This window comes from Crassostrea angulata, chromosome 6 (genome assembly GCF_025612915.1).
Source record: "Crassostrea angulata isolate pt1a10 chromosome 6, ASM2561291v2, whole genome shotgun sequence".
Lineage (NCBI taxonomy): Eukaryota > Metazoa > Mollusca > Bivalvia > Ostreida > Ostreidae > Magallana > Magallana angulata.
In genome coordinates this window covers 20,635,137-20,657,274 of record NC_069116.1, presented here as the reverse complement: position 1 = coordinate 20,657,274, position 22,138 = coordinate 20,635,137, and the positions used below count along the sequence as shown (strand labels likewise).

The 22,138-nt window shown below is 32.5% G+C and overlaps 1 protein-coding gene across 1 annotated transcript; it reads right to left on the bottom strand.

The window, feature by feature from the left end:
* Positions 1-161: 161 nt before the first annotated feature.
* On the bottom strand, positions 162-14,347 carry LOC128189962 (uncharacterized). Its single transcript, XM_052861801.1, has 10 exons — positions 14,282-14,347; positions 7,956-8,106; positions 6,990-7,349; positions 5,630-5,738; positions 5,200-5,349; positions 4,582-4,743; positions 3,472-3,554; positions 2,224-2,344; positions 1,406-1,555; positions 162-335 (listed from the first exon to the last, which is right to left on the bottom strand). Exons 3-10 carry the CDS (start codon positions 7,334-7,336, stop codon positions 234-236), a joined length of 1,224 nt encoding a protein of 407 aa, XP_052717761.1. The 5' UTR covers positions 7,337-7,349; positions 7,956-8,106; positions 14,282-14,347; the 3' UTR covers positions 162-233.
* Positions 14,348-22,138: the final 7,791 nt, after the last annotated feature.

Here is a 22,138-nt window from a genome sequence, read left to right as displayed (position 1 = left end):
CAAAGGGAAAAACTTGATTTGGCAAAATATATGAATGAATGGGAAAAACCACACTATATAATATGGCCAATCAAAAGACTGACAGTGATGATGTACCCTACATATCTATGAAATATATATCCTATATATCTAGGAAACAAATACAAAAGAAAAGAACAAAATTACATGTTTAACTTTTATTGTCATTTGCACATTGTGCATATATTTAGTTCATAAAAATAGTTCTGCATAGTCTATGAGACTTGGGTTTCGGACACCATTTTAAGTACCACATCTGTCAGCTCTTTCCCTTTCTTCAAGATCTTTTTTGAAATACAGGATAGGAAAAGCTTCACCTGTAATATTAAAATCAGCTTCTTTTGATTTCTGAGAAATACATAATTATTTTGAATTCATTTACTTAGTATGAACATTAAAGAAACAGTTTGAGAGCCAGTATTTTGTAGGTTTCACACCCTTAATAACATGACAATGGCTCTATAGATTGCAGATTACATGTATATCAAGACACTAAAAATAGGGTTCAGATAAGAATTTTGCACTCAAAGTCTGATCAGACTTTGATATTTAACAGAGAAACTTGATTAAATGTCACTGCAAACTCAAAACAAAGAGGCCATGTTTTGAAAAGTTCAATAAATATTGCACCAAAGAGAGAAAAATATTATGGGATCAAACTGGATTTCAAATCTGACCCCCAAAAAATGGCTCAAGGTAACTGCACAGCCTATCCCACAAAGTATTTCTTACATCAAGTGTTAATAACCAAATAGGGTTAAGGAAAAGGAATATGAGTTGCAGAAAGTTTTTTTTTTAAAACAAAGGTCTGTTTACATTGACCTTTGATCTACCTGTAAAACCTCTGTTCAGGGTCACTGCCCCTGTTATTTTGTAGCAAAGGCAAGATTGGGACAATGTGAGAGAATAGCGGTATATGGTCCAAACAATTGTTTTAAAAATTAGTCTGCTAGGACTTGACCTTTGATCTAGAAACTTGATTCAAAGTCACTTACTGTGAAATCATTTTTATTCGTAGGGGGTCAATGTTCATGAGTAGCCAAAATTTTCCTGGTTCGTGGGGACGTAATTTTGTTGATAGAAAGCTCTATTTTGTAAATAAATACTAAACAAATGCTTGTATACATGTTCATGGAGATGTAAATTCATGTGTGAGGGTTTCCCCTGGAAGCCGCGAACATCAGTCTCCCACTAACAATGATGATTCCACAGTATCTTCCTTTATCAATTAAAAGACACTCAGGCCTGTGGGTGAAGTATGAGCAAGATTGGGATAAAGGGGGGGGGGGGGGTATACAGATAGACAGACTTATCTCTATAGGATGCCAACAATAAACTTGCTGGTCATCAAATTATTTTTTGCCTTAAGAATGTAAATACTTGGTACCTGATCAGGTGGCATAAGGGTATTAAAATGAGCTGGCAATTTCTTTCTCTTGACACTGCCTCCCTTAATGATTTCCTCAAGAATTATGAGATAGTTATTTCTGTTCATCAGTTGACTGGATATAGCCATTGTTTCGTCTGCATTATAAGCCTGATCACAAATGAAATATGCACATTACAGAGTTATGCATGATGAAGCTAAATGAAAAAGTTTTATTTTATTGTTACAAAGAAACAACGACGATGTCTATGTATTGATTTCAGCATAACTTTCAATGCATAACAAATCAAATGAAACATTTTTGGTCACAAAAAAATATTAAATGTTCTTAAAAATCAATTTGAAAGTAGATCAACGATGTCATCACACTCTAAACTAGTACATATGAACTAAGAACACACCAAGGACAAACTAATATTGACATTACATTTGCGAGTGCATGGAGAAAATTGATTTATAGCAATTTCTTACAATCAGTGTTCTTAGAGAACACACATAGAGCTAAACTAGTAAAATTCAACTTGGAAAGTTTGTTTTGATATTGAAAGTTATAGAGCAGTACATATGTACTTTAATCGCTGACATTTCAATAGGTCTTCGTAATGCACTCAATTTAAAATAGAGTTGTACAGTACTTAAATTGTATTTCAATGGGATCTGCTATTATTATAATTTTAAAAAGTTTGTTTACTGTCTATTACGGAATAGGGATTATTTATCAATATAAAGTTCAATAACACTTGAAAGACAACGGGATAAAACTCCATGTTAAGTCAAATAATTCATGAACAAATCAGATTTCGTAAAAGTGCCCTAACCTGATGAAACCATCCAGCTGGAATTATCAGCATCTCTCCAGGTAAAAGCTCTGTCTCCAAGTACTGAGCTCGGCCAAACTTTGGATAATGTTTCAAATCTGGATCAAAGGCATCCAATGGGCTACATAAAATACATAAAGAATGCATTAATCTTTTTTTTTTGGTTTTGTTATTATACCATCTACACATTTACCATATGATATACACTTGAATACAATTTGGACTGGTAGTATATACTTTATACCAGGAAATATTCACCCCCTTTTTTTTATTCGCCCTCATTGTCAGTGAGCAAATTTAAGACTGGGCAAATTCAAAACAATTTGTTAATTACTGTGTTCATTAGAAAGAGCATCTATCAAACAACTGTGTCTGGGTGAACTCAAGATGGGCCGATGAAACTGTTTGCAAGTGTAAAAGGGCAACAAAAAAATATGGAGTGAAAATAACCCTGTATACAAGTCTGGCTATGGGTTTATGTTACACAAATAAATACTAGTATGTAGCTGCTGGGTTTTTTTTCTCAATTATCATTCCTTTAAGTACAGCACAAAATTAGAAATTCAATAAATTATAAATTAAATTAATTAACTGACAGACAGAATTTTTTATCAAATGCTTAGAAGTGCTAATACAAAGTGAATACCAACAATTTGTTTTACAAAGCTGCAAAATATCTACCAGTAATTTTTGCATATCAGGGAACATTGTGTCCTTTGGTTATGCTGGCATCAATAGATTTGGTTTTTTCAACTACGTACATCATACATACAAAACAGTCAATTACAACTTCTACAGTTACAACAAGTACACATCACAAATGTCAACAGAAACTTTGTTTAAAAGAAAGGAGAAAAAGATGAATCTTTTAACTTAAATTTAATACATGTATTCTTATTAATACATGTTGAACATTTAATTTTAGGGCTTCATATTTGTATGTCATTTTGGAAATGAGACTACTTAGTAGATGAAATTTTCAAGAACTATAATTTCATAAACTATTCCTGATATTAAAATGAAAAAAAAAAGCAAGTGTGTATTTGCAAAACTATAGAGAGATTCCGAAATCCTGATGCACGTAAGCAAATTATTATATAACTTCAATTTCTAAGTTGTGTTGCACATGCAAGACATCAATAAAACAAAAACTAACAGTGCTTTTCAGTAAAAGTTGAGAAATAAAAAAAACAAACAAACAACAATTAGATCTGTGCGACTACACAGAGAGCTTCATAGAGTCTGTACCTATTGTATTTTACACATTCCAGTGGAAAGCCACAAGAAGTTTTTTGAACATACAACAAATGATCCTGTCCTGGAAGGAACAGCTTGTAAAGAAAAGGACAGTTTGACTTCTGAATGAATATTCATGTACATTATATGAATTGAAAGTACCTTTAAAAAACTGAGATTTTTTGCTCAATAACCTAAGATGTATATTTATGTCCCTTTTCTCGATTTTTTATGCATAATAACAAAGAGAGGTAAGAGAACAAGTAAAGGACTATAATATTTATCATACAATGAAGTTCTTTGGTCATTAGGCTTTTTTTTTTTATAATTTCAGTTCATGTCACAGATTTACTGCTACATAGGATCTTAAACTGTATGTCAACTATATCTCATTTTCATGCAATACTTACCTACATTTTTACAAAGCAGAGACACAAAATCACTAACTTTTCTAGCCTTAATTTTCAGCCTCACATCTAAGTTTCAAAATGTTTGCTATTGTCTTTGGAGGATTAAGTTTAATGATGAGTTAATTATATGCTCCTGTAATTTTAAAGTGTTTGTGAGAATGGGATCAGAATTTTTTGTTGTAGTTGTTCCAGTTTTAATAAAAAGAACTTATTTTATTAAGATTTGATCAGATAACTAACAGAATAAATTATTTTTCATCTGTAAGAAATATGCATAATACTGGGAATCATGTTTTAAAAAGTTAAGTCCAATGATATTTTTTATATTAGTGATATTACATATATTTTATACATATTCAATTTCTTTTACCTACTATAATTGTAGACAATTCAAAGTTTTGAATTAATACCAGAAAAGAATTTATTGAAATATATGTCGATAATAACAAAAATTAAGATGCTGTATTGCTTTATCTCCTGTAATAAGAATCTTGATATAACGAGTCAAACTCTGTTTCCTAATGCTGACTATGAAGATCTAATTATTTACTGATTTGTTTTCTATAGATTGCCATTATACAAAGAATATTTTTTTGGTAGTTCAAATCATAGCTTTATAATGATACAAGTACATGTGCATGCATGTACCGATTCCTGCATTTCTCTACATATTTTTGGTTAACTTTTGGATATTTCAACCCTCTAGACTAACCTTCCACTTTTTTACCCCACTGAGGACTGCACTGATAGCCGTCCAGTTGTAGGGGTCCATGTGGAGGGTAGATCTTGAATGTTTGGCCCCCCAAAGAAAAGCAGCATCCCAGGGGCGGATCTCAAACGGGAAGAAGGAAAAAAAGTTTTCTGATGCATATATCTGAAATGGAAAATATATTCAGTTTTATATCACAGGTTCGATATCAATAAATGCAACATTTTCTGATGAAGAATATAATCTAATACAACGCAATTGAAACCAGAAACCATTCCAAAATTAGCAATAAATATTAACAATAAAGCATGGAAATCAAACGCGAGTCAATATATCAATATGTCAATTTAATTTTTTATTCTAAAAATTAGTTGAATCAACAGTCTTTCATGGGGTATAACACGTACTATTAGCTTCCTCAAACAAGCTCAATATAATAACAAACAGACTTGATGTTTCAGTATTGATTTATTTTACAAAATGAATGGCATATACCTTTTTTTATACATTAAATAACTCAATTATTTATGAGCTTATTTGCCCTTTAATACATCTCTCCTATCCTATTTGTTTTGTGTTTAAACAGGGATATTGTAATATTTAGGAATAAAGTAGGATTACATGATCTCCGATATCCTTCCGAAGCTCCGGTCTCTGCAGCAGAAATATTTCGTCCTCCAGGTAATTCCACGTGTTGATGTTTGATTGGTGGAGAGTGCTGATGAAATTTTCCAGGGGTTGGACGTAGCCTGTCACATGCTGAATCCCGTCCTGAAAAAAGAATTACAAAACATTACAGTTGAAATCAATTAAAATAATTCAACACCATTCATTTGTTTTCAAGAATACAGCATACTAGTTAGGTTTGGGTTTTGAAATGCCAGTTACCCAAATGGATGTATCAGCTTGTACCCAGTTGGTAAATGCACCAACACAATGCCTACATCCTGCTTTTGTTGAAATTATCAAATGTAGACAAAGGCTTGATTTTTCTACCATTTAAACATTGGACAAACTGAAATATGTCTTTTCAATGAGAGTTTTGACTTACAACAATGGCTTTGAAAGTAACTCTCTGTTTCCCATATTTCTGTATGAAGAACTCCTTTGTCCAGTTGAATGCTGGCCAGTGTCGTACAACATCAGTTATTATGACTGGCCTGTGATTTAGAAGATTATATTATACGTAATGTAATAGGAAAGGAGGAATGAGCATATAAATAGAGTAGCAAGAGAAAAGCTTTCAATGTGACAGCAAACCAGGTTTTCTTTTGTGTGAACAGTATCCATAATCCATTTGTCAACCCTGAAATGATGAACTCTACCTATCCAGAGAAATGCGGTACTCTATATGCAATACTGCCAAAAAATTACTAAGTTCAACAGCTGGTATTTTTTTCAAATATTTTCAGAAATAAGAATCCTAGCAATATGCACACCACTGAAAACAACAACTTCCTATCTTGAAAACTGTAGGAGAAGGTTATCTGTACAATAAGGACAGCCCACCCCATCCCCCCTTCCCACCCCCACCTGTCCGCCATTTTCACCATTTCAATAACCGGATTTTTCCTTCCTTCAGAAAACCCATTTAAAAACATATCGCTGGACCAGGAATTGAACCAGGAACTATTGCAACTCCAGTCAAGAGCTCTGAGTCACTGAGCTACCCAAGCCGATATCCAAAGTCCATATAGCCCTAACTACATTGTACTACTTTATTCCTTTTTTACATAATAAATAGTAGAGTTTTTTGCAAACCACTGCACATGTACCTGGTACATAAAATATGAAACTTGTGTTTTAATTGTATACATCTCTGAGAAAGTGATGTGAACAATCCCCCTAATTACAAATTGAAAACATGCAATCCATTTTTTTCTACATGAATCTGAAAAAGCTTTATGCCCCATGAACATGAATTTTCAATACCACCATCAGAACAGAAGTTAATCAAATCATTTCAAATTTATCATTTAGATCAGGCTATTAAGAAAAATGCAAGTCTGTAGCAAGTCTGTAATTTTAGATATTTAGATGAAGCCAAAATGTTCACTCTGCCAAAATAATCCACATAACAATATCTAGAAGCATTTAATACAGATAAATAGCTCAACCTCCCCACCCCCCACCCCTCCACCAAAATTCATTGTTATTCAATTCACGCATTAAAATTACCATAAAGAGGCCTAAGCACCCCCCACCCCCTCAGAAAACAAATATTAGACCTACCCCCCACCCCTTTCCCCAAGATAAAATTTTGATCCTCAAATTTTAGATATCCAATTTTGTAATGTGAATAAATGACCAGCATATTAATCAGTAAATTACTGACAAACTAAAAAGAATGATGGATAATAAACTAATATTCACAAGGAGATAATGCAACAAATGAAAATACATGTACTTACCACTTTCCATCATATATATCCCAGAATTCTTCGAGTGTCAGACCTGACCTTTTTTCAACAGTCCACAAATGCTGAGGTCTCTGATACAATTCTAGATTTTCTTCTCTGACTCTTAAAGCTGCACCAAAGTCAAACTGATATGGAACGTCCACCAGAGTTTCTCCACTTTTGGTCAGTGTTTTCGGTACCTTAGTCTGACTAACACTGACAGAAATCCCAACAATCAAGAGGCAAGAAATGATCAACACCAAAAGAAGGCGACATGGCGTCACCAATTCTCCAGAAGTATAAGTATCTGCTATTTTTTTGGCCTTTACACTAGGAGGTCTGGAATAGTACTTTTTCATGACTGGTTGCCTTCTGCAAATGAAATCAAGAGAAACTTTTCAAACTGCAGGCAATTACACTTTAGGTACTTATGTCATTCCCTCAGACACACAAATATTTTTCAGCACATAAACAATTTAGCTCTTTAATGGTAAATCAATATCTACCTTGCTAGTTAATGCAAATTTATGTATTCAATTCCCCTTTGAATTTGTTGACAAAATATGAAAGAACATGGATTTAAATATTAACAAACACTGCAAGCTAGTACATATTCCTACCCTGTATCACTTAAATATGGGCGTTATGCAGGTTTAAAGCTGTCCAATAATAGTATGCAACCTTTTGCAAAGCAAACATTATTCCAATTTAAATTTTAGATGTAAAAAGAAATTTTAAGTTAATATTTGTTAATACTCATAGTTTTATTTACAGTAACCAATCAATATGTCAGCAAATATTTGTCTATGAGAGAGAGAGAGAGAGGAGAGAGAGAGATGCATATTAAGATTTTATAATTTGAAATGGACAATTAATTTTGCTATTGCTTAGTAATCCACATCCACAAAACAGTTTTAACAACACCAAGGCTATATCATCCTATTGAAATAAATGTAGAAGAAAGAATACCGTACTTACTCCTGCTGCAACAGTAGTCAGACAATTAAGAGCTAAAGCTTCATTTATGTTTTTTCTCATCCCTCCACCATAAAGCAGTCTTGATGCATAACTACACGGTGGCATCAATAGTCAATCACCATTATAGATCAAGCTCCTGATGATTTGGCACCTGTAAATTATAAATTGACTTTACAATTCCAATCAATAAGTCGCTCCCATAACCACATCTCCTCTTAATCAGAACAAATTAAGTGCAAAGTATGAAAATTTTGAGTCATAAATATTGCATGCACACCATCACTACATACTGAAGGAACTGAAAATAGTTCAATGTCAAAAGTTGTTATTTAGAATCAACACTGAAAGTGATAAGGTCAATGCTATCTTTTGTTTTCCAATTCCTTTCTGGACTAAAATCAGCCCATGTTTTATTAACTGTTAGCAAGATTATAATACGCTTGGCTTATCTTAAACAGTTCGATCAAACAATTGCATCATCACTGTATATATCATAAAATTTAAGAAAAAGATATATATAAATATTACATTTCAGAAAGCATTGAGAGAGAGAGAGAGAGAGAGAGAGAGAGAGTTTGCTTTTATTAATGTGAGTTAATAAAAGGGATTTATTTTGCTCAGTCTGTATTACCCATGTTAATACTAGTCAACCTGTTCATCTCATTTCTTTTTCTTTGCGAAGTATTGTAATATTTTATACAACTGTATGCTAGCATTTTTATCATATCTGGTTGCACTTTAAATATAGTACTTATTATGGTAATAATCAAATGCTTACACAATGTAGATAACTTCAAAATTTTTCCATAATTCTAAATGCCTTATATCCAGTGTATAGATAAATGATTCATATTACAGGCTTATTACTTCTCAAAGGTATACAAAGTCACAAACATATTACAAGTTAAATAAAAAAAATCTAAATTGCTTCAATAGAAATAAAAATGATGATACATAGTTGTGATTTAACTTGGGTTAAATTTTTGGCAGATGTAATGATACAAAAAAATTTTCTTGGGGCAAAATGACAGATAAAGAGGATGAACCCATTATCTAAATGATGATATCTGCATGGACAGTATGATATCATCTTTCATGTATATAGTTTCAAATCTCATTTGTATTTCAGCTGTACAGAAGCTCCACTTAATAAAAAAAATCAAAACATTGAATCCTATTTCCATGGCATTGTATATAGAGTTAATAAAATAGTTCAGGAAAGATTATTTTGTTTTGCAGGCACTAGAACTGAATTCACCACATTCATTCAAATTTGAAATAGATTGGAATATCATTTACATGTTAAAAACCTTGAAGCTGTTTATAAAAATGTGTTAACTGCTTCAAACCAGTTTATGTTCATTTTTTTTCTAGCAATAAAATCTATTCCTAATAACTTAATCTTCTATGAATAAATAAACAAAAATCAAGATAAACGAATGACAGTATAGAAACAGCCACATGTCATTGTGATATAGGGGAAAAGTCAATGCATGTATAAAACATTTGGTTTGCCAATAAAATTGGGCATTACGAACAAAAATCATATTATTTTTATTTTATTTTAAAATGCCATGTTGATAATAATCAGATGTGACTTTGAATTGGCCAGGTAAAATGGGATTAAAATGATATGGACTAAGAGCCTCTGATATTCCAAAGTTTGAAAATAACAGCCAAACAGTTATTGATTTTGTGAAAGCAGAACAGATTATATAATGTTCTGCTGTAAACAAAATATGGGGTATCCTTTCAATACGTTAGGTGAAGCATTGAACAGCAACCATGGATTTTCCTATGAAATGCTCATAAAATCACAGAATTTAACATTTTGAAAATGATATCTATTTCCATTTTGCTATTCTCATTTGTGACATGTTATATACCTTATTACATGTATACCTGGAAAATAAAAAAGCTTTGTAAACAAAAAAGCTAACCTTGTAAACTTCTTATTGGTTTATGAAGCTCATAACAATTCATTGTATTGCTCAACTTGCAGTTTTGTAACTCCAGTATTTTGTTTATAACAATTTTTAATGAGCACAGCTCGATCACCAGCAGGCAGCGCTGGCAAGCAAATCAAGCTCTAAGAACCATTGCACAGGGGTAAAAAGGAGCTAATTAAACCTATAGAATCATAATGGGCAGACTTCATTTGTCCCATATCGACATAACTGCAATATGCCGGTCATATGACCAGCTCAAAAACAAAAATAGGAACTCTTTTTTCACAAATGTTATGTAACCATGGTAACAGCTGTTGCAATTCAAAATTATATCTTCATTAATAGTACAACAAAATACAGTTACATATCAATAGCTTTATTCCCATGTTTTCTAAAGGTTTTCAAAAACTGTTACTTACAAGAATTAAAACTATTGTATTATTAACTACTGATTTCCAAAACCCAAAGTAGCAGGTGTTTCAGCCAAAGCTAGGCTGCCTTAAGGCATCCTTTAACTTACAAGAAACCTTTTGTTACAATATAGAAGGGTTGATAGATCCGTTTATGTGTTTTCCTAGATACACAGAAAGCATATGATACAGTCTGGAGGCATGACCTAATATACAAGTTAAATCTCCTTGGAGTTTCAGGACATCTGTGGACTAGCTCTTATTGACGACTGTCATACCAATACCTCATGTTCTGTTGTAGTAAACCAAACAAGCTCCACCTGGTTTCCTGTTTTTCAAGGAGTTTGTCAAGATGGAACCTTGTCAACACTTCTCTACCTAGTTTTCATTAACAACCTGCTTCAAAAAGTTCAAAACCAGTGTCCAAATATGAGTACCTATTCACAGTATCACTAGTTCTAATGCTACCCTTGCGGGAGATATATAATGCATTGCTTTATCTCCTGCAGCCATTCAAAATATTATCACAACAATGAAAACATCATTTAAATCTCTGTAAACTGAAGATTCAGGTTTGATGCAGGCAAGTCAAGTGTTCTCTGGTTTACTCCCTCATCAACTGCTTTCGGACCCCGATTCCTCCCTATTCAACTCCCTAAATCCAGGAAGACCCCCCATTAGCTATATGAAAATTTTCGTCTAACAAAGGTTACCAAAGGTCAAGTGGCGCATTGGGCGTACACTGGTTTTTTAAATGCATTCCTACCCAAGAAAAAAAAATTTGGCGCTTCCAAGCATGCCTTTTAGGTTCAGTAGTGCTGTGCCAAAAATTGCTAATCTTTAACCCAGAATTTACAGTTTCATGAGGTTTGTTAACTCGTTTTGAGTATAGCATTTGCTGTCATGAAAACCAAGAGAGCTACTACATGCCTCCATTCCTTCTCACTCTTTCAAAAAATGTAAACAAAGCAAAAGAAAGTTTATGTGTGACATCACAGTGAACTTGTGCTAAGATTTCTTGCGATAAATGAGAGGTGGATCAAGCATCTGTACTGAGTGTTACCTGCAATGAGTACTCACTATCTTAGCATAAACTGCAATCCTTGGCCTGTTTGTTTTTTTTTTTTTTGTTTCTTTTAAGGCTTAGATAAGGGGATGATATACAATCATGCTAGTTCAATATGCTTTAAAATATTACAATTTACTGATAAAATACAGGGAAATTTTTAAAAAATATTAATTTTTTTTAATTACAGACATATTATGTAATAAATAAAGAGGAAAATTAAATACTTAAAAAGTATATGTTATATTATGCAAAGGGCTTAAAAACCTTTAACAGGTTGGGACCAAATGCCCAAGTGGGATATAACAGCCTGTTTGAGACATAAATTTGAATTGCAAAAAATAGATTTTTTAAAATTTTGTTAAAAATATGGTAAATCCACATTAGAAAAGAGGAAATATAACAACTTTTGGGGATTTTCAAACAACTTTTTCTGTAACCGTACTATTATGGAGATTGATCTCCCAGTATATCCAAAACTTCTTGGGGACCAATCTTACAAACAATAGGCTTAAAGGAAAACTTGCTAACCAAAGGTTGTTGCATTTAATATACATTTATGCAGATTTATAAAGAAAATAATTAAATTAACAGATTAACAATTTTCAGTTTTATATCCACTTTGGGTTATTACATCCCAAATAGGCAATTACGGTATATCCCATTTGGGAGATGGGTCCCATCCTATTCAAATTGGAATGGGTAAACAGTAAAAGGAGGCCACATGCATAAAAGGCAGAATTAGCATAAAAAATAAATGAATTAAAAAAAACAGATAAAAAATTGATACCACATGATCAAATTTTCTCCAAGATAAAAAAGACTGTTTTCATTTGTCAGGTTGGGAACAATCAGGGTTGGCCGGGAAATACCAGTGCTGGGAATTACCGGTGGTAAATACTGGTATTTCCCGTCCCGGTAAATACTACTGTTTTCCACTAAACTGGGAAATACAAATTTATAATCTTTATTTCTTTAGTTTGTTCAATGTAAAACTTATGTTTATGATAAAAGATATTAACAGTAAGCATCAAAAACCAATTTATTATACTTCCCCATTTCACTGTCAGTTTATTAATCTTAAATTCACCAGATCACCTATTCCAAAAGATTTCTATAGCTGCTATAATGTACAAATTTTAGTCCAGTTTTATTAACTTCAAGTTTTGTGTTTTACAGATTTATAATTTAAAGCACAAAATAAACTGTTATAATTAGTGTAGGTGTTGCAAGTAAAAATTCAATACTCACACATGTTGTTTTAATAAATAATTATACACTTGACAGTTTTGTGTTCCAGTTTTGGGGAGATATATACTATGAGTGGGGCTAATTGGCTTCTTCTTAGGTGTGTTGCATACTGAGGTAGTGACACAGTCACACTTTATTTTTCACAATTTTCTTGCCCCATTTTCATATTCACCAAATAACCAGAAAATGGAACCTTTGATATCATGTTTATGATAACTGTGTAGATGCACCTATACCTGATTAAAGCCTTAAAAACAAATTACAATGGTATATGAATGAACCATGTTTTGAGTATTCATAAGAGATAACCAATGCATTACTGACCAGTCAAAACTTGTTAAAATCAAAGAACATTTATGATTATAAAACGTCATTGCTGACAAGGTGTACTATTGTCTACATCCCTACAGATTTAATGTCTTAAGTATGAAGTACTATAATATGAAGTTGTACTTTATTTCCCAGTATTTCCCGGGAAATGCCAGTAATTCCCGGGAATTACCAGTATTTCCCCCCGTCCTGGGAAATATGAGTATTTCAAGCTTTTTTGCCAACCCTGGGAACAATCCACTACAGAAAAGCTGTCTCGCTAAAGCAAGATCATGATCCCTCTTTACGGTAACAAAAACATTCCCGTAAATGTGAGATTTTGACACATTTTTTCATTTTTACATTGATTATTTTAAAAATGAGAATATCCAGAAGAATGTGCTCACATTTTATTGATGATAAGGGCTCATTTACTACATGTTTGTTTCAAATTTTGATATTTACCACTGTGTTTCACTGAAATTCTGTAACAAACTGAATCTATTCAGCAGATTTCTTACAGAAGCCTCTGGAGATAATAAATGTGATTATTTTGTTCACATTTTAAGTTGTACCTAGAATTTTGTTCACTATTTGATTCATTTTATATTAAAATATTGTGAATTGTTTTTCTATCATCATTTTTTGATTATGCATTGAATTTTTTTTTCCAAAAACAAAAATCTATTTAATTTTTTAAAAAATATTTCCTTACCATAGGTGTAAAAACTGTTACTGGTACAACCTACCGTAGTTTGCATGGTCTTGCCGAGATCAAAATATAAAAGCAAAAACAACCAAAAATTGTTGCATGTTATTTAATTTCTTTTGCATGATTGAACAATGTCATTAAAATGAACTCAAACTCTGATAATTTTCTCTTTGTACATTCGCATTCAATGCAATATAGAATATTCACGATTTCCCCAAGATGATATTGAATTATTCATTCTATTTTCATTTGCAGCAATGGAGCACTGATATTTAAGGCCACAAAGGTAGGTCTTGGAAGTGAAATTGCTTCACATTGCTTTTCTTACCCGAATTTTTTTTATTTTAGCGGGATTTTTCATTCATTAGAAATACATCATGAAAATCTTGCAGTTACGGGATATTTTTTTATTAATACCGTAGAGAGGGCCGAAATAATCTCGCTTTAGCGAGACAATCTTTCTATAGCCTATAGTATAGGGGAATTGTTCCCAACCTGTTTTTGCAAGTCTATTGGTATATGTAGTTCACGCTGCGATCACCTTAAAGGTCCCACCGTAAAACATATTAAAATATAAATTTCAAATACTAAACATCAGAACTTTTAAGTTCTTTCGGCTCAAAACTTACAAATTGTTCCTTATTCCTTTTTTGCTTGCAGAAATGCAACAGGAATTATTGATATCTAAATAAACGCAGAGTAAGTATGGTTAATACAAAGAAATCCGAATTATAGTTCATGATAGCGCCCCCTCCTATCACTATTGAAAAAAAATAATAAGCGTAAAAATATGCTGTTAATAGTTTAAAGAATTTATGGTAAGCCACAAACTCAGCCTGTTGTGCTTGATTAATACACAGGCACTTCGTAGAGGAGGCGGGTACTGCCCCACGAAATGATGATTTTCTTGGTCACGAAAATAATAGGGGCATTAGGTTGTTAGGGCCTACATTTCGTTAAAAAAATAAGATTCGTTCCCACGAAATAAAAACCTTTAAGTAATTGAACAAAGGACTCTATGTAAAAAATATAATAATTAACGTGAATATAGATAACCATGAAATCATCTCTTGAAAATATTATAGTACATAGCACGAAATACTCTCCAAAATCACTTCAGTTCTCATTTTGTTATTTAGAAACACTTGTTTTGCAATTAAGTTAATTTTGTGGTGATCAGACTCTAGGCCCATAAAATATGTTCTGTCTTTAGTTATTGCCTGACGTCATGACGTCAGGCATATCTAAGGTTTAAAAGTTGCAATCTCCGAAACAGTGCAGACAAGCAATATCATGATATTTCACAAAAAAGATTAACCGATGCATGTTTAAAATGTCAGCATTTATGTTCATAATTGATGAAAATGTTATATGGCATGTAATAACAATGTTCAGCGAGCAAGAGTTTTCAAGTAAAAGGGACGGTCACCATGCAGAGCACGTGTGTAATCCTGCTTTAAAAATAGAACAGCATTCCACCATATATTTGAACGGTGAAAAAGGGGGATGGGGTCATCGCAACAAGTTGTAACCTATTGTCTATTACGGTACAATGTAAGAAATAATTGGTGTTGTATTATCATTATTACAAGAGAGTCATCAGTTTGGATTAATACAAATAAATATTTATACAGCTGGAATGTTTACTGGAGGAACTAAATCGCCAAAGCGAGATTTGACCACATTTTCGTTTAGTTGGGCGATTTCATTAATCTTGAAAAGGGAACATAACTCGCGTGTCTTACTAAATGTACATTACCACATTTAAAAATTACTAATCAAGTGTGTTTCTTAATTCGATAGATTTCTTCCAAAACATCCGATCCAGAGTATAATATACATGTATATGTAGCTGTTACAAAACAAATGTCAAAAAAAAACCCCAATGGATCTCTGCCAATGGATGAGTTCATTCGTTGCGTGAACGGTAAAGCAGGATTTCGCGCCAAAATGTCTCATTCATAGTTTTTGTGCGTCGATTAGTTGACGAGTCTGTTGGGATCATGCAAATACCCCAGAACACACCATGTGTTTACATCACAGGCACGTAGCATCGGGGGTTGGGGTGAGGGAGGCTGCTTCCCCCTCCCCTCTTTTTTGACAGCTGGCACTTTCTTCATGCGCGGATCAAGAAAATTTTTCAAGGGGGGGGGGGTCCGAAGGATAATTGTGTTTGCCAGGGGGGGTCCGAGTCATATTTTCGCGATAATTTTACTATGTAAATTTATTAAATTTTCATTTTCCAGGAGGGGTCGGGACCCCCCCGACCCCCCCTCTAGATCCGCGCATGTTCTTAACTTTACAAGATAAATGGAAATATCATGGATTTGCCCCCCCCCCCCCCACTTTTGTAGGAGCAGCATGCAATATTGAAAAGTTCTGCAAATAAGGAATTCTAATTGAATTTAAGTTACAGTTAGGGTTTCTTTCATGAATTTGAGAATTCACCCTTTTTTAATTGCTTGTCAAGATGATTTTAATGAAGCGGCCCACACACATTCAAAAACAATACGTGTTTGTATACCCTCTCATATTTCATAAGGTTGGAAGTTTTAAAAAATGCCTTTCAGTTGATTTTGCAATTAATATAACAAATACAATTTGAAAAAAACGACAATTTACTCTCCAGCTTTCAAACTTACATGTACTTATATGATATGTGTGCATTCCTAAAAAATGAATTAATAAAATAAATGAATTCCAGTGATATATATGTACATGTTCTAGATCGAAGAAAAGACTAACATTTCAGGCACGTAGCATCAGGGGGGGGGGCAGAGGGGGGGGGGGCCTGCTCCCCCCCCCCCCCCCACTTTTTCTCGCAGTAACAAATTTTTTAAAAATTAAAAATTTAAAAATATAAAAAATGGAATTATCATTGAGTTGGCCCCCCCACTTTTTTGGGAGTGTGTAAAAATTTGATATGAAAATAAGGAAATGAGTAGTGAAATTGAAGTTATATAGAGAGCCCCCCCCCCCCCCCCCCCCCCCCCCCCACGGATTAGGATTTTGAAGATTTTGGGAAACGTAACATTTTCCTTTTTATTTTTTTTTTTTTTTTGCTTGTCAAGATTTTTTGGATGAGTCTGGCCCCCCACTTTCAAAAACGATGCTACGTGCCTGCATTTCGTCTTAAATTTGCATGTTCCATTTATAGATTTATGATCAGCAGCGAAAATTAAAATTCATTTCTGATAAGATAGCCTAATTGATACATGCATGCTTCCATTGAATAATTTTGTTTAGTCAGGCAAGCTTTTTGGAAAGCTATTACTTGTGAATTCTTAACATTTTATAGAGTTGAGAAACGGCATTGACCTATTTCACAGCCATAAATTTTATTTCCCGGGAACGAATTTTTATTATGTTGAACTTTTTCTTTTTGTTTCTTTGTTCGTTTTAGGTTTGTTTTTGTTTTGTTTTGTTTTGTTTTTTTGGGGTTTTTTTTTTTGGGGGGGGGGGGGGGGGGGGGGGAGGGGGGGTTGAAAGCTTGAACCGGTTCACATATAAACTTGTTATATCGGTCGTATGACAGAAACCATTTAGGCCTATAAAAATATTTTTTTAATTGGATGTATAAAGAATTATCAAATTGGATAAAAAGAATTTAATATATACATGCAACGCACTTGTAGCAATGCACTTTGAAAACAATACTAGCTTTGAAAAAAAAAAAACATTCGAAGTGCGTGAAATTCGGGAAAAAATAAATGCACTTTGAAATTTATCAAAGTGTGTTAAATTTGGGACCAAGTCAACGCACTTTGCAAATATTTTTCAAAGTGCGTTAAGAGTGTACATCAACATTTTTTTCTATCAATGGACTTAATTAACGAACTTTGAAAAACAAATGTATAAATCACAAAATATGGGCTTCGCTCTAACTTATTTCGTTTTATTTAGACTAAATGTTTATATTTCTTTGTTATGTAAACACTATTTAATACGGCCTAGGATCACTAAGAATAGGGAGGGGACAGCCAAAGATACAGTACGATTTCCAATAAAATATTTATATATTCATTATGTAAAGAATGTATCTGCATCATCTTTCCTCCCCAAACATCATATTAATTCCATAAAATATATCTGCAGGTTTCTAAGTATCCCTTTCTCAAATTCAATCTAAACAAATTATTTCGATATATAAAGTAAGATAATTACATGTACAGCCGTTAAAACATATAAACTCAAAAACAAGCATTTGAGCATGCACTTTTTTGCATTTTATTTTCAAAACATATACAAGTATCGTTTTCAATATATACTTTGTCATTATATTTGTTCATAATCCTATAAACGTCGTGTATAGGTAAGGTATTGTGTCCCTCAAAATTGACCATTTTCTCTTTTCCTTTAGAAAGTAAATCTTCACAAAGTAAAAAGATAAATTATTTGGAAGGACGGCGGACGACTACTAGTAATTGGTGCAGTTCATGAGATATTTTTATATACATATCTGATTAACTTATGAACTAATTTTCATCATATATAAATTATTACATTAAATGATCTTATCGACAAGCCTTTTTCATTTTGAATTGTTATCTAGGAAATCTTAAAATCTAATGGGTTCTCCCTTTCATTGTCTTATCGAACAAAACTACAAAACATTTAACTATCATACTTCAACTTCAACTTTCTTTATTGCGTAAGACATACATCTTATTGCATATGAAATTTTTATAAATAATATGTGCAGCACATTGCATGGATTTACTAACAAATGGTAATAGCAATGAATATGTAATACAGTGATGATAACATTGGAGAATGTCAATTCAACACATCAATTTAATTACAATTGTTTTAAAAATAGTATATTAGTCAACATGTAGTTTGAAGGCATGATGCAAGAATTTACCTAAGTTACAGAGTTCTCTAACATTGTTTACACATAATAGCTGTATAAATTTATACATTGATGGTTTTTTCCAATAGTAATTTTTTATGTATTTGGCTCTTAATTGCTGGTATCGTGGACATATTAAGACAAAGTGATATTCATCTTCAATGTCGGATTTACAAAATTCACATATTCTGTTATTTCGCACAATATTTCTGTGGCGTCCACTCTCTATGGATAAATTATGTGAAGACATTCTGATTTTACTGAGTTGTTTTTTGTAAATACAAGGAATGGGTTTCACCAAATAATATTGCAATGAAAAATGGTCAATAATATTTTTATATAACATACATCTAGATGAACTATTCATATCTGCAAAAAGAGTTTGTACAAAAGTATCAATTATTCTTTGCTTAATAATTAAAAAATGGCTTTTATAACATATTTTGTGTTGGTCAGCCCAGATGTAGCCTAAACCAATTTCAAACAATTTGTCTTTGATATTTGACACCCAGTTTGATACATTTTTCAATTTGTGTTCACACTCTTCTAACATTTTATCATAACATGACCTCAAAATGCAATTTTTACTTTGTAATAATTTAAACAATTACTGATTTTGCCCACATTTTAGGAAAAATACCAGATTGTAAAATTCTATTTAATAAATTGTGTACAATAGGGAGGAGGTTGTGTTTAAATTCAATGAAATATTCATTAATTAGCAAGTCTGTTCCATGGCTTTTGTCTCTTTTAAGGTTTGATATTGCCGTCTCTATTTCCTTCTCTGTTATTTCCTGGTCAAGTTCATCAAACACAGCCGAATTATCACTCCTTACGTTTTCCGTTGCCGTCGTCATCACGTTTCGATTTAACGATAACTCTTTAAAATGGTTAAAAAATGTACTTGAGTCGACATCCAATTTATGAGATTTCTTATTTTGGAAATATTTATAAAATAACTTGGGATTTTGTCTACGAATTTGATTAAGTATGTTTCCCTCGGCACGCATGTACTGTCGCTTCAGTTTAGCAGCAAGGGTTTTATATTCTTTCTTTGACTGCATCAGATTGCTGTGATTACCGCTCCCTTTATCCCGGTTGAACAAGTTAAGATAATATCTGTATTTGTTGTATTTTTCTTTTAACTGTGGAGTAACCCATGGTTTATCAATTGGCGTTCTGCTTGAGTAAGTATTTTTACGGTAAGGTGGTTTCAAAGAGTGTTCGACTTCAAATAAAGGCATCATGGCTTTTGTAATCTGTGTTGTAAATAGGTCGACAGACGAGTCAATAGAATCCTGAGTCTCGTGTGTAGGTGTCTTTGTGGCTGACATTAAAGTTTCGTAACATGTAGCTAGTGCAGTACTTGAGGGCCTTGCCCTTAAAGGGACTGAGACACAATTTGAGCTCAAAATTTTAAATGTTATTTTTCCATTTTTAGACGGGGTCACGTGACCCCGTCTATAGTTACTGTCCAATCTCTCACCAGAGGGCGCGTTCCGCAAGCTTCACTAACTGTGTTGAAGCACAGCGTAATACGCCCTCTGGTGAGAGATTGGTTACTGTCAGCTGAAGTCTCAAACCGGAAGGCACGCGTAGAACACATGAATTGAGTCTACGCGTAAGAAAATAGTGCAGAAAGTTTTCATGCATTTTAGTAAATATGTATTATAAAAACACGCATTAAATCTTTTTACGTCCTCGGTGTATAAACAAAATTCTATTTAGAAAATAAACAAATAGTTTTATTGATTAAAATATTCTTGCTCGTGTTCAAATGTGGAATGAGTTACGTAACTGAATGCACAACGCCGTAGAAGATTCAGTTGGTGTACGAGTTCATTAATCAATAGAAGAGGTTAATGGTGGAATCAAAATTAAAGTTCCTAAATGCAATGTGCCATTTTGAAAAGCCGAAGTTAAAATCGGAACGGGTTATACACAGATGTTTTACGAAGTCAATAGATGTTTCATTGGCTTCCAGTCTACTTGCGGTATGACCATGATGACTGCTGTTCGTCTCTAAAGAAATTTTGTACAAAGAAAATAAAAACAAGTCAGAATTTGCCTTCTCGTTCGTTGCCTCTTTAGTTAATTAAACTGAATTTAAATTTTAAACAATGCATTGTAAGCAAAATCTATAATAGATTATACATTTTGGAAGACTTATATATCATATAATATATAATATCTTGTCGATTGAAGAACCATGCAAGTTAAATGTTAATGTTCATGTTTTCCGGCTTAGTTGAAATCAGGCTTGGGGTGAATTGCATAGTAAAGTAATGCGTTACATTACCATTACTTCATGAATACATTAAATTACCATTACCATTTCTTTTTTTTTTTCTTTTTTTATTTGCAGTTTTTCATTTTATAACACACTGTACATATAACACATTCATACACACATACATACAAGTCATGATCTCAAAAATTTTGAAAACTATCCAAGTTGATACAATTTTGCATAAACTGAAATGAATAAAGCTCATGAAGTTAAATATTAAGAAAAAGATTTTTCCATTCAAACCATCTATCATTATGTTTATCATAAAAAAAGAGTTTCTTATAGCAACACATTTTTCAATTTCATATCTAAAGTTTAAGTGACATAGTAGACCTGCAATATTGGAACTTTTTTGTTGTACAGACATTGAAAAATATATTGTTTAGTATACAGGATCAAAAAGTTGATGACTAAGTTAGAATTAGAAGGAGGAGTCTCTCCAAATAATATGTTATACTCATTAAAGCCAACTCTTTTTGAAACAGCATGATATATGTGCATACTTAAACTACTCCATAAATCTAAAGCAAAGGAACAGGATGTGAATACATGTTCAATAGTTTCAACTTCATTATTACAAAAAGAACATATATCATTATCAACAATTTTTATCTTTTTTAGATACGATTTTACAGGAAGAATTCTATGTAGAGTTCTATATTGTAGCCACTGTACAGTAGTATCTGTTGTAACTTTGAAACATACTTTGAAAATATCCTGTAAAATTAGTTCGGAGTAGCCTCTCATGACAATTTTTGAATTCCATCGAATGATTGAGTTTGGAATAATACATTGGACATTTGTATTGATTAAATTATAAATAGGTTTAGTGCATTTCTTGTACAAAAGTAATTCAACACAGTAAAAGGGTAGAAAAGGACCAACAAAATTGACATAGTTCTCCTTTGAAAAATTTGAGTCTTTAACAAACTTTCGAACAGCACGAATTATGCCGTTATATTGCATAAAACATACTTTGTTCAAATGAAATCTTTTTTCAAATTCAGATTTTGATAAAAATGACCCATCATCATGTAAAAAGTCTTTAACAATTTTTACACCTTTTTTGTACCATTCTTTATAAAACATAGACTTCTTCTCTACTTTGATGTTTGAGTTATGCCATATTGGAGAAAATATTATATTATTGTTAGAATTAGAAATTTGGTTAGAGTGTACGTTCATAACATTAAGCCAAGCATCAAAGACATCTCTCCAAAATACATTATTGCATTGTTCTATAAGTTTATTAATAAAAATATCACCAAACTCTAAAAAACCAACCCCTATGTCACCAAAGATAGCTTTAAAAATACTCATCCATGATTGTCCCCCTTGCACCAC